The following is a 14,098-nucleotide window of genomic DNA, read 5'->3' on the forward strand; positions in this document are numbered from 1 at the left end:
TGAACAGATGCTTTTGGAAATAGTGTGCAGATATACAGAATAAGCTGGTTTACCACTTTGCCCCTTATGCCTTTCTTGTATATAAGGTGCAGCATTACTATGGTGTTTGCTAAATATTTATGGTGTTTTCTGGCGGAAAGAGTTGACTTACAATTAAATAAGGTATGAATGTTGACTAGGTAACATTTGTTTATATAAAATGTCATTTTTCATGATAAAGACTTAGATTTGGAGATGCTTTAGGCATGCGTTCTTCCTTTCCTTAGTACCTTTGCAGAAACTGGCACATGACCATTTAAGGCATGGATGGGATAGCCTTTGGGTCTTTGACACCAGGATTAAGCACATTTTGAATTTATGCCATACTAGCATGCAACCGTTGCCACATCGACATTTAAATGTCCACTTGAGCATCTTAAGCTTCCTGAAGTGATAACTCTACCTTCAGTTGAAGGAGGCGGGGGAAAAAAGGAGGAAAATTTGAATTGCATGAGTTCCATAAAAGCATGTTGGAGTCATGTAATGAAAAAGCAGATTTTTTTTATTACGATGTTTTTCCATATTTGTCGTTGCTGTAAATCGCTAGCTAATATTTACTGCCAATTCAGTACAAATGTGTGGTTCAGTAATACCAGAACAGCAAATTTAAATGGAAAAGAAAAGTTAAACATTGCCACACAAGATTTTACATTTACAGTCTGACGTTTCACTGCGTAGGTAAAAAGACTTTTTTTTAACTGCAGATTATTCAGCATGAATAAAAAACTACAACTTTCATTTTTAAACAGGAGTCACTGGTTTTAATTCTTACACATTTTAAAATTACTGTGATAAAAAATAATGAAAAAGCTTCTTAATAATGCCATACACAGTATAATATAGATTTGTCCCCATTATATAGCATTTGTTTAATATACAAAATAGAATATTGACACACTTGACTCTATATGTAGGTAAGCAAGTTATTTGAGGAGGGTAATTTCATACAGCCTATCAATCATCAGAAAATAAAATCTGTCTTTGAGGCATTTTCTAGAGAAGCTAATCCTTTCCCAAAAACCTGGTCACTAATCCTTGGTGGACCAGGCTGACTGGTAATAGTCTGGAAAATGATGAAACTTCCATTCTAAGTGGTTAAAGTGTCCTCCTTACACTCTTTATTTTCCCTTTTGACTCTCAAACCAGGCACATAAAAACACATTCATCTACACCTACGGTCTCCTGGGTGACCTACCAGGATCGAAATCTCATTGAGGGCTGCCACAATTCTTGAATTGTGATAGATCAGAGTGTAGTAATATTGTTCACTCCATGGTGATGTAGTTTTAGGATATTTAAGAGAACTAAAATGGTAAGACTAAATGACAAGAAGATGTATAGACGGATGAGTAAAGTTGGAGTTGCTTATCCTCCCATCCCCCAGTTCGGAGGTGAGGCTGGCTTTCCTTTCTATGCATATCCAGAGTTCATCCTATGCTAAATATCAAGGTCTTCCTAGGCACTAATCATGCTAGTTTTCCTTCTGGGGTGCCAATTTCTTTTTCTTTTTCTTTTTCTTTTTTAGGAGAAGGCAGGTGCTCTTTTTGGTTCCCCTCCCATAGTTCTAGATAATTGAGTATGTATATATCCCCAAAGCACCTGAATAGTACCCCATAGCAAGGCCTAAAAACACTTGAGAGGGTCACTTTTTTCCACCAGTAATTAAAAATGTTTAGGATTTAAGTCACCTAGGCATGCCGCCTCTCACTGAAAATCCTACAATAGTTTGGGCTGGCAAGATACCACATACATAGAAAATGAAGCTGCTTTCAAATAGCACCATAGCTTATTTTCCACTTAAATCCATAATTAATTATACCAAACGTGATGAAGGTAAGTTTTTTCTTTCTCACACAATCTAAAAGGACACAGCTTTTATTTGCATTTAATGTACAGCCTCCTATAGTTTTATGAATGTCAGTTCATTTCCTTCTAACAACAAAGTGCACACATCTTTTTTTTCTCTGAGCTCTTTTTTTGGAGCCAAGTTGTTGGGACCAAAATTAAGATTAACGTGTGGTGTGCTTTCTGATTTTAACCATAGAACATTCTATAAATGAATAAAAATGTATCTTTCAGGAGCTTTTTTTGAAACTTAACACTGTCATTGATAATATTCAAGCAGTATTTCTTAGGCACGAAAAATTCACATCCAGCTCGGTTACAAACTATCTGAAAATACTTTGAGATCAATTTAAACGATTACAAAAGGTACAGCCCCCTTTAGAGAGCATTCAAAAAGCAAATGATGACATTTTTTATTAAATAGTTTCTCCAAAATACTGAAAAATAACAAATAACATTCAAAAGCATTAAAAGAAAGGATACACACATGTCCTCGTTTTATTCGGAAATGAACCCTTGTAGGAAAGAAAGGAATTAGTGTATTATTGGCGACCTAGGAGATTCTGCACTATTTACACGTTGCTGGTACCTCTATGCATATTATTGCCAAACTTCTAAAGCCTCTGGATTTATTAAATTGTTGGAGAGGCTGTGTGTGATGGTGCTTGTAAGTGTGTAAACACCACCTTTCTCTGTCCCCCGTTCATATACTTGAGCACAAGAGGAGATTTAGTAAACCTGTGCCGACAGACTCACTGCTGGAATGAGAAGGGTGGTCAGTCTGGGAGGCAGAGGATGACTTCCTCCGTGATCTGAATGGGACGGAGCCTCAGCAACCTTCACTGCACATGGGGCCAGTCTCCGTTTCCCTCTTCCTCGAGAGCAAACCTTTTTGGTTTCTGAGACCATTTCTGCCTGTATGAATGCTTGCACACACTATAAATCGTATAGGTTATCCATCAACATTTCTCTGACCCCTACAAAAAATATATAACATGTCGCGATAAAACAATCTCATCTAAAAATCATTCTTATGTTACACTGTACAAGCTATTTTACAATCATTTTAATAAATTGCATGTAAAGCTGCAGTAGCCCTTCCCTTCCCAGATTAGTGAATACCAATATGATATATATCTGAAACTATAACTAAATATAAAAATATATTAGAAGTTTCATATTTTTAATATTAGATGTTCAGTTTTCTATTACACAAATAATTTGGCCACCTTGAACAGAAATCAGATTTCTCGTGGCTTAGTTAAGTACATTCTGAATGTACAGAAAGTTGGTAAGGTGCACACAGAAAGGGCTACTACAGCTTCTATCTTGTTTAAAATAATTTCCAACATCGAGGAGGAGAAATTCACATGACTTTTGTTAAACTCTATGGCACACACAGGGATGTGACGGATGTATAGTTTTATGAACATGGAAGTCTGACATACAGCTCTAAGTCAGAAAAATCAGTCGCTGACCTTTCCTGTACCCCCAGGAAAGGTGGACCAGTTGGTGACAAATGGGAATGTGAAAATGGGTGTCTAGCCACTTTTGCCGTATTAGAGATTTGTTTTTTGGGGGTGAAGTTTAGTGCGAGGAATTACTTGGTCTGATGAAAATCTCTCAGCTGTGTTTCAGCTGGTCATTTGGAATTGTAACTTTTAAGAAGTTATACAAACTACAACAAAAGGTCCTGAAAGACAGCTTCCCAACTTTCTTGCCATCTAACCATTGCAGAGATAGGGCGTTAGATACAAACAGGGCCTATTGGTAGTTTTTTTTTTTTTTGAAACCATCACCTATGGTTTACCCAGCAGGTCACTGGACTAGGTGCTCTACACTGGTTAGGACGGTTAATTTGCACAATCTATATAATTCTCCACTGAAGCAGATATATACAAAATATGAGCTTTTTGACAAGAAAACTGGAGATTTGAGTCAATTTTTGTGGTCTTCTGACAGCTAAGTGCCATCAGGTTAGAAGCACCAACCCATTTTCACACAGAAGATTAATGTTTAGAGTTTATTTAGGAGAGCTATGAACTAGCTGCCCATCTTAAACAGCTGTACAATAACTTGAGTACAAAAATTATGTAGGAAAAAATGAGCAAGCGTAGTTCACTGAATAGAAAGGAAATTGTTAAAACCAGACAGTGATAGCTATAAAAGGCACAACTTCCCTTTTCTGATATACACTTGTAAACTTTTCAGGTTTCCATGCATAAATCAAAAAATGCTACCCTAACTATACAGGGGGAGATAGGCCAACAAAAAATAGAGAAGATTTTGTCCAGCCAACTCTGAGAAGTCTGAGCAGAAAGTTCGTCACACACATTTGGGGCACTGGTGGTTTAGGTGCCATCCTTCTCTGACAGTGGAGGTTACCCCTGTGGTACTGCGTCTAATTTTTTGGGATTCATCAACTATCACTTTCTACTTTGCCCATCACTGAAAAGTGATGGCTCAACTGCTTCTGTTGCCAAGTCTTGGCCCTCTGTAAACCACATGTAGTGCGTATTCAAAAACAAAACGAAACAACAAAACCCGGACAAAAAGAAAAATGATAAACAAAACTGCTACAGGACAGATTGATAGTTTGTACAATGAAAGCTATAAATTCAACTTTCTTTAAGGCAAACCTTTCTTCTTAAGGCAGTCACTTTTGATGAAACAGAAGTTTTTTGATATTTCCACTTGAATATTTTGGTATTTGATTGGTGATGATTTCAGCTAACATCTCTGGGAATTCAACGCTCAAGGACTTATCCAAAAATGTCTGGAAGCAATACTTAAGGAGATTTTCAACCACCTACAAGAAAATACATAGTAATGATTAGTCTTAAAATTTATCCATAGGGACATCTCATGCTTATTGTTGGCGTCTAATTTTTTTAAATTTCTGACTTAGGATATACCAATCTCTGCTGGAATTCCCCAGGTAAAAAAGTTTAATTAAGTAAAATGAGCATTTGGGTACTGAAGATACTGTGAATTGCTTAAATTGTATATAGAATATATGGAATTAAGTTTATCATGATGAATTGCAGTACCATGACATATGAAAGACAGAATTTGCTGGATTAATCATGGCAAAACAGAGAATTCTACCTTTTAAAAAATAGTGTTAAATTCTGTATTAGCATCATGATGTTAGGTGCCCATGAGTAGATGAACTATTTCACAATTGGCCTTAGGAGAAATGTGTGCCAAATGGAACTTCACGAATTGAACCCAAACCATCACCAAAATGCATAAATGGGGAAAAAATAAAACCTGGTAATCATATGCACTAATCAGGACATACGTTATGTCTCAGAAAAGTCTTGTGATATGTTGATTTTTGTTTGACACTTACATCATGCATGGAGTCCAAGAGTTTTGTCAGTTGATAAAACCGCTGCCAGTTCTGACTGGAGTTCCCTTCCCTCTTGACAATGGCTTTTCCTAGCTCTTTGATGTAGGTCATTCTAATCTCATCAAATAGCTCTTGGCTCTTCAAACCTTCCTTAGGAACTAAAAGGTGAAGATGTAGTCAATTAATTTTCTTACGGTAACTTTTCATACATGCAAGTAGTCATAGCACATTATCATGACTGACTTTGTCTATGATGCTCTGTATGCATTCTATTAACATATAAGCATTTTCAAAGGACTGTGAAGCTAACGCCAAGGGAGAATATGGGATAACAGGAAATTGGAGGACTGAACTTGGAGTATGTGACTTTGAGTATATAGCTTTGTTTCTCATCTATGAAGTGGAGCTCGTACTGACAGCTTCCTCCCTAGTTCACCAAGCGAGTTGGAAGACCAAATGAATAATGCCCTGATGATCATTCTGCCCTTGAGTCTGATGCTAGTACAGACGTAGAAGTCTTCAACGACAGTGTTGATTTCACCAGTTCTGTCTGGGAATACCTGTGATGTCTCCCTCAAAATCAGCATGCTGTGCACTTTACTAGTCAGGGTGTGATACCAATGTAAAAAGAAACTTAATTTTTTATGTGGCTCATATATAATACCTTACTGGGGAGCAAACATCTGCCTTTCTTTATGTGGAGAAATATAAAATACCTCATGGATCATAAAGTTGGCATAGAATGAGTGCTTTTAGACGAATCTTTAAAAACTGATACTAGTCAGAAGGACTGTGTACAGAGGGCTAATCACGCTTTCACTCAGACTTGCAGAGATGAGTCTTGAGGATGTCCCACTTCTTAAAGTGTGCTTCTAGGAATGCTGGTTCTGTGTTAACAGTGATGAGGGAAAAAAGGAATTTGGCCAAAATGGAGCACAACTAAATGTTAAGCAGATTGGTAGATTTCAGGACTTCTCAAGAGTTGTAATTAAGCACTCTCCAGGGAGGGGAACACATTGTTTATCAAACCTAAACTTCACTGCTGTTGACATCTTAGAAAATGCTGGAATAGAGAAAAAGCAGTGGGTTTAGGAGCAAAAAGTCTTCATGTAATTCCTACTTGCCTTGTGGACTTGAGTTATAACCTCCCCTAGCCCGTTTGCTACCTTCTTTCTCAGTGGAGTTAAAAAATTTTTTTATTTTTTAAAAGTTAGCTATAATTGGCATTTTGTAAAATTTAGATATAAATAGCATATAACATTAGGTTTAGATGTACAACATGAGTATTTGTATAATTGCGAAATAACGACCACCATAAGACTAACATCCATCATCATAAATTGTAACAGAATTTTTTCTTGTGATGAAAACTTAAGATTTACTCTCCTGTCAACTTTCAAATACCAAATACAGTATTACTAAGTATAGACACCATGCTGTACATTACATCCTCGTGACTTACTGTACAGCTAGAAGTTTGTACCTTTTGACCACCTTCCCCCATTTTGCCCATCTGCCAACACCCCTTCCTCCAACTTCTGGCATCCACCAATTTCTGCTATGTATCCCTGAGCTTTTGCTTTTAGATTCCACATAAAAGTAAGATTATATGGTATTTATCTTTGTCTGATTCATTTCACTTAGGAGAATGCCTTCAAGGCCCATCCACGTAGTTGCAAATGGCAAGACTACATTTTTTTCTTATGGCTGAATAATAATCCATTGACGACAGACACCGTATTTTCTCTATACAGTCATCTGTCAGTGCACACTCAGGTTGTTTCCATAGCTCGGCTATTATAAATAGTCCTGCAAATGAACTTGAGGGTCTTTTCCCGTTAATGCTTTTGGTTTCTTCGGATAAATACCCCAAAGTGGAATTGGGGGATCATATACAGTAGTTATATTTTTAACTTGAAGAACTTCCATACTGTTTTCTAGACTGTCTGCACCAATTAAAATTCCCTGAGGAGTGCACAAGGGTTCCCTTTTCTCCACACCATCACCAACACTTTGTTACCTTTGGACGTGTGGATAATACCCATTTTCATAGATGGAAGGTGGTATCTGATTGTGCGTTTGATTTGCATGCATTCCTCTGATGACTAATGATGTAAAGCACCTTCTTATGTATTGCTGACTATTTGTATGTCTGTTTGAAATGTCTGTTCAGATCTTTTACCCAGTTTTTCATCAGGGTTATAGTTTTTATGCTGTTGAGTTCTTCATATGTTTTGGATATTAACCCCTTATCCAAATATATCCAAACCCCAGATACATGATTTGCAAATACTTCTTTCCATTTGGTTTGGCTGCCCCTCCCCCCCCTTTTTTTTCATTTTGTTGATGGTTTCCTTTGCTTTGTAGATGCTCTTTAGTGTGCTACAGCCTCACTTGTTTATTTTACTTTTGTAGACTTGGCTTTTGGTGTCTGACTCAAAAAATCAACACCAAGAATGATGTGAAGGATCTTATTACCGCCTATGTTTTCTTCTAGGAATTTTATGGTTTCAGGTCTTACGTCCAAGTCTGAGCCATTCTGAGTTAATTTTTGTGTGGCATAAGATAGTGGTCTAGTTTTCCCCAGCATCTTATTAAAGACTGTCCTGTCCCCGTTGTGTATTGTTGCACGTCTGTCTTTAATTAATTGACCATGTATGCATGGGTTTATTTCTGGGCTGTCAATTATGTTTCCATTGATCTGTGTCTGTTTTCCTTGGAATACTACACTGTTTTCTTTTTAATTGAAATATAATCAGTTAAAACACGGTATTCCCCATTTCCTTGTCCCATATCTTGTTAACCTTGCTGTTGTTCATTTCCCTTACCCATGTTGCAATTTTCCAATACAGTGCTGCAATTACTACTTTAAATAGTTCCTAGATCAATCAAGAAAAATGAAAGCTTATTTTCATCTCCTTCTCTAAAGCTTTTCCTTTTATAAAGATCCATGTTTCTGAGCTGTATCATCTTCCTTCACTCTGAAGAACTTTTTTTAACATTTTGTGCAAGGCAGATCTACGAGTGACATTCCCCATTTTCTGCCTGAGAAAGTCTTTATTTTGCCTTCACTTTTGAAGGATAATTTCACTAGACACAGAATCTTAACGTAGGTAATTTTTTTCTTTCAACACTAAATAGGTCACTCCATTCCCTCCTTGCTTGTATGGTTTGTGGTAAGAATTCTAGTATAATTGTTATCCTTGTTTCTCTGTAGGTAACCTGTTTTTTCCCTCTGGCCTTTTCCGAGATTTTCTTTCTGTCTTTGATTTTTTACAGGTTAACTGAAAGATGCCCAGGTGTAGTGTCTACCTTTCTTGCTGTTTTCTGTGCTTCCTGGGTCTGTTTTCATGTCTATCATTAACTTTGAAAACTGACTAGTTGTCATTACTTCGTAGATATTTCTTTGGTTCCTTCTGATTACTCCGCTACTTACGTTACACCTTTTGAAACTGTCCTCACAGTTCTTGAATGCTCTGTTGCATTTTTTTCATTCCTGTTTCTCTTTGAATGTAAGTTTGAACTGTCTGTTGACGTATGTTCCAGCTCAATGATTCTGTCCTTGGCTATGCCCAATCTACTGACGAGCCCAGCATGATGTTTCCATTACAGTATTTTTAATTTCTAGGATTTCCTTTGGATTCTTGGAGTTTGTACCTCTCTGCTTACAACACCCGTATGTTGCTGTGTGTGTTTTACTTTTTCTCTTAGAGCCCTGAACATACTAATGGTAGTTACTTTACACTCCGTCTCTGATCATTACAGCACCAGGGTCACGTCTGAGTTGGGTTTTGTCGCTTGTCTCTCTACACATTATTGTTTAGTTTTTTGCTCAGAGCTGGATATGACATGTGAGAGCTGAGGTAATTAGGCTGTTAACCTGGCTGGGATCTGGGCCGTGTTTAGCGGCGGCTGCAGCTGTAGGTGTGAAGCGGCTTCCGTTTCCTCTGGTTGCATCGTTCCTATTCTACTTTCTTCCTTGCTGTCCTTGCGTTTCCCTAAGAGCTCTTCACATGGCTGTGTCCTAGAGCTCTCTCAGTTGTACCCCTGAATTATCCTGGAGCTCTGTTAATATGGCGGTAGGGTGATGGGGATGTGGAATGTTTTACACCTTTATGGGTAAACGTCAGGTTTTTTTTTTTTAAAGTAGGCCCGAGTCCCTGGGCTGTGACCTTTAGAGGTGTTACTGAGCCTTTTTTCCCTTCCCTCCCTGTATGAGATAGGAAGGTTAGAGGGAGCTGGAATGACTGACTTGCTTTTCCCCCCAGGTCGGATAAAGCTTTATCACAGCAGTTTCCCTTAGAGGACAGAAACATGACGGGGTCTTTGTCTGAGCTTCACCATGAGAACCTGGTGGAGCTTCTGGAGGGAAACCCAGGAAGTATGGGTAACAACCTCACTAAGAAGTTTTTAACACACCAGCTATTGTTCACTTGGTCTTCAATGATTCACCAAAATTATCACAACTATCGCTACCTTACTGGCTCCAGTGGTTTCTGTTCCCAGAAAGCTGATCTTGGCTGTGTTTCTGTATATCTGCCTGTATTCTTCACAATTTTTGCTCTGTGACCTCGCTTCTCTGATGATCTTAGAAAAGTCATTGATTTTGTTTGCTCAACATTTTCTTACTGTGAGGATGGGAGTGAAACTTCCAAGGTGTCTACTTGTCAGAACTGAAACTGGAAATCCACCCTCATCTTTCACTTTGCTTCCTTAGTTTAGTTTAAAAAAAAAATTCCTTTTTCTTGAACTGCTGCTGTTCTGGAAGGTTTCCATCTCTTTGTGTAATATTTTTTTACCTTTCATTTTGGATATTTGATTATTATTAGGCTAGAACTTTTTTCAACGGATGTACTATGAATAGGTTGCCAATGTGTTAGATAATGGTCTGCTTTGCTCGTTGCAAGTGGCCTCACTCATTCACCTCATTGTGCTATGTATGAATACTGTTTTTATGTTAATTGTGACATGAAAAGAGTTGTGAAGCAGTGTTTTAGTCCTCCATCAATCATGTCTTACCCTTGTTCATTTACATGAATACATAATACATATCCATATATAAATATGAATACATGTACACACATAGGCACCTTAAAAACTGTATTCTGGTTAATTTCTTCAGATATATATTTCACTTTAAATGTCTTCAAGTCCATCTTCTAATCTGCCTTTAGATACATGATACATTTTTTTTCAATGTCACTTGTGTTTAAACTAGCTAAATACATTGATCCACCAGGCTTTGCAGATACCCTCTGAGAGAGGCAGCTTCAGAGTGCAGTTTGCCTCTTTGGGTACTTGCCTATACTTGGTCTGTAATTTTTTCAGTTCAGTATTTTTTAGTGGGAGGTTAGGATACCTATGTCAGTGTTGTGTCAGAGTGGAATTCATATTATACCTGGTTTTAGGTATGTATTATCATCCTTGTGATTGTATTTTTTTTTTTAAAGGAACCAATGACAGATACTGCTTCAAGTTACTTTTTCCTATCTAGAATGAAAAAAACATACAGCTCAGTGAGCCTGGTATGTATAAACCTTAAACCGTAATTTTTTTTTTTTTTTTTTTTTTTTTTACCAATAGTATGTAGGCATTGACCTATACCTGGATGTTACCCATCAAAATCACGATTCATGGGCAGAACTTGAACTGTTTACTCCCTCGAGTAAAATCAAGCTCACTTCTTTAACAAGAGTACTTCTGCTGATAACCTTTAAAAAATTAGGTTTTTTAATGGGTTGTGGAGAATTCTCTTGCTCTGGTTGAAATATTATTAATACTCCTTAAATCCATTAATATAAAATAGCCTTTTGGAGAACAAAGATAGTAAGAGAGCATTAAGATGGATGTGTGCTTTGGAGAAGCTTCACTAGATAAAGTCATGGGCAACATCCAAGGCTCCAAGTTACTTAGGTACTTTGAAACCACAGTTACTAACGGAAGGAAGGTTTTTTTCCTTTAAATGGCAAAGGTACTTACTTGTATGTGAAAGAGGAATTCAGCCATCGACTCCAGTGTTGTATAAACACTAACCTGATCATTTTTACTGGAGTGGCCTTAAGTTTATAATACCAACTAGTTCACAGACCTTCATTTATTAGTTGTTGAAACTGCCACATTTTCACTAATACAGACCAGATAGTTTTCAGAAGCCTTCTAGTATGTCTTTGCTGGCTGAAACTAGTCTCAGTAAACTTCACATACCAATAAATTTACATAAATTTTCAGGATTGTTTTCTAAACCCTTGTTGCTCTTTTCTAGATAGATTACCTCTAACAGTCCTGCTGCAGTGCCGCAGGAAGCAACCGTCTACCAGTCATCAAGCACCCCTTCTGTAGGTCATACCTTTTTCTCCCACCATGTCTCACACACGGTAGCATTCATCGCATCATGAAAAATTCCGACCCAGTGACAGTGTAGTAAGTAGGGAAACAGAAGTCATCCTAGTTGGCTTGCTTTTTCCATGTCGTCTATAGTGGTATTGTCAAAGGTCACAGGAAAGGAGGAGGAAGTCCGTAGGCATTCTAGATCAGCAGAGACCTCCCCTATCCCCACCCAGCGGTTCAGATGCCTCTCCATTTCTCATTAATCTTGGTATCACTGGCTGTGCCTTTCTAAAATCTTACATTGTTGAAAATCCGCACTATCTGACTAACAGGAAGTAGCAGTAGACTTGGTGTAATTATGAGTGTTTTGTATACAAATAAACCTTTGTTTCTAGACGCTGGTAGTTCACATTTTGGACGTATTTAGAAGTGAAGAGGTGTTCACCAACCTGAAGAGAGGAGCAGTAAGGTTTTCATACAGAGGTACTCTTCGTAAGATACCTGAAGCCTGTGTAACTCAGAGGAAACATACAGCATATGTTTACACTGGTCATACATGCAGGGTAAAGCCATTCTCTGCCTGTGGAAAACAAATGATCAATGTTTGAGTTAGAAAGAAATAGTTTTTGTCCCCGTTAAAAAACAAAAGAAAACAAAACTTTTTTTGTTTTATTTTTTGCAAAGCTATGAAGTCATCTTACTGTTGCTATTAATGCTTATTCCTTATGGGTCAGGGTTTTGAAAACCTTTGCTTAACATAGTGGGGAAATGACTGTCATATATTTGTTGTATTTAAGTGTTTAGAATTTACTCCTAGAGAATTTATTGCTAGTTGTTCATTTAAATCAAGGTTTTCTGGTAGCATTTGAATCTGGCTAATTAGACAATACAGTTTTAAATCCTACCTATTTGAACATCAAGGTATTTTTTCCGCACAGCATTCCATTATAAAGACAACTTAGGTGTGATACTGTGAGTTATGCGGAGGGTCAGAATTAGAACCGGACTGGGCCTTCCGGTACCCCAGATCAGCCTGGGACTGAATATTTTTCTAACGAAAGGTACCAAGTAAATGTTCAATAGTTACTATCATGTAGATCTCTAAAGTTCTGTAACTTTTTAAATAACACTAAGAGCCCCAAACTGTGCCTTGTTCACTGTTTGTTAAGACGTGGTTTTTGTGTTCGTGTTTCTTTTGGAGTTTGACAGAAAGTGATCTTGAACTTAACAGAAAAAAAGAAAAGATTATCTGAGTAGCATAAAGATACAAGAATGGGAAATAAGAATGCCCTCTTAAAAACTACTGTTTTTGTAAGCTTTCTATCCTACAATGAAGTTGAACACAGAAAAAATTTCTGTAATTCCTCCTGTGTAAGAACTACCAGGTTATGGTATAACTGTTTAAATGAGTGGTCCCAAAATCAAAACTCTAAATTAGATTCACTTTATAACACAGAAATATGTTAGTGTTTCATATAAATCTGTGCTTGTAGTTTTAATCCCATGAAATGATTTCAAATGGACTTTTAGAAAGTGACAGTAAGTAGTAAATATTGTCAATGATGTTTTCAGTTTTTTAAGCATGGATGGAGTCTGAAATGAGCAGCAAGGACTGTATTTATCAGTTAAATTTGATCAAACAGCTTGTATCTTGTTAAATTGTGATGCAGTGGTTCGAGCAGTTCTTTTTTTGGCAGTAGACAGGCCAGTTCTGTCTCAGAAGCAGATCCCTAAGAGTATGTCTGTGGGAGGTGTGGTCTGGCCAACCACATGGAGGTGCCTCTAACTGAGGGCTGGGAGAGATGACCCCTGGAATAGAGTTGGATGACATCATATGCTTGACATTCCTCTTGTCATGCTGCTTCTCGCTATGAAGTCTGGTCTTCACCTCTTCCTCAACTCAGATGATATCTCCTCCAGGCAGCCATTAGCCACCCTATCTCCAGTAAAAACTCTCATCACAATGTGAAAATGACTTATTTGGTGGTGGCGTGTGCCTGCCCGCCTCGCATATACACGCAGTGAAGGCGAGGAGTCGTGGTGGGCTTGTTCTGCGCTAATGACGCACTGGGCGCAGAGGACGAGAGTGGTATTTGTTTTCCTCCTCTAATCCATTTTCCATCATGTTGTCATCTATTTGAAGCCATGATCCCCCTTCCTCCCAAACTGTCTTCTTCATGCTAGAATAAAATCCAGACTCCACATCATGGCCTACACGATTCTGCCTGACTTGGCCCGTCCACTTCTCTCCACTCACACAATAGCCTTAGTGGCTTGCTCTCGATGTCTATACGTGCCAAGGTTGTTTGCAGCCTCTGTGACTCATCTCTCCTGGCTGAGCACGCATCTCTTCTGCCTGAAGTGCCCTGCTTTTCCTCCAGCTTCTTTTTTAGAGAGAGTTCTTCTATCGTGCCCAGATCCAAAGCAGCACACACCCTCTCACCTTTGTTCTCCCCGATCATATCATGGCTCTCTGACATAATTTTGGTCATTTATGATTTTCCTGAGTTGTATAGCTCAAGCTTTTAAAAG

At 37.9% G+C, this 14,098-nt stretch overlaps 1 protein-coding gene across 6 annotated transcripts in view; it reads right to left on the reverse strand.

Moving 5' to 3' along the window:
- Positions 1–523: 523 nt before the first annotated feature.
- Positions 524–14,098, reverse strand: part of NR3C1 (nuclear receptor subfamily 3 group C member 1) — a 106,334-nt gene continuing 92,759 nt past the window's right edge. For all 6 annotated transcript variants that reach the window (XM_045513385.2, XM_074360870.1, XM_074360869.1 and 3 more), the window contains exons 7-9: positions 12,016–12,146; positions 5,240–5,397; positions 524–4,693 (exon numbers count right to left, since the gene is read on the reverse strand). In XM_045513385.2, coding sequence (XP_045369341.1) covers positions 4,541–4,693; positions 5,240–5,397; positions 12,016–12,146 — 442 coding nt within the window. In that variant the 3' untranslated portion in view covers positions 524–4,540. The remainder of the gene's footprint in view (positions 4,694–5,239; positions 5,398–12,015; positions 12,147–14,098) is intronic.

The sequence above is a fragment of the Camelus bactrianus genome, chromosome 3 (assembly GCF_048773025.1).
Source record: "Camelus bactrianus isolate YW-2024 breed Bactrian camel chromosome 3, ASM4877302v1, whole genome shotgun sequence".
Lineage (NCBI taxonomy): Eukaryota > Metazoa > Chordata > Mammalia > Artiodactyla > Camelidae > Camelus > Camelus bactrianus.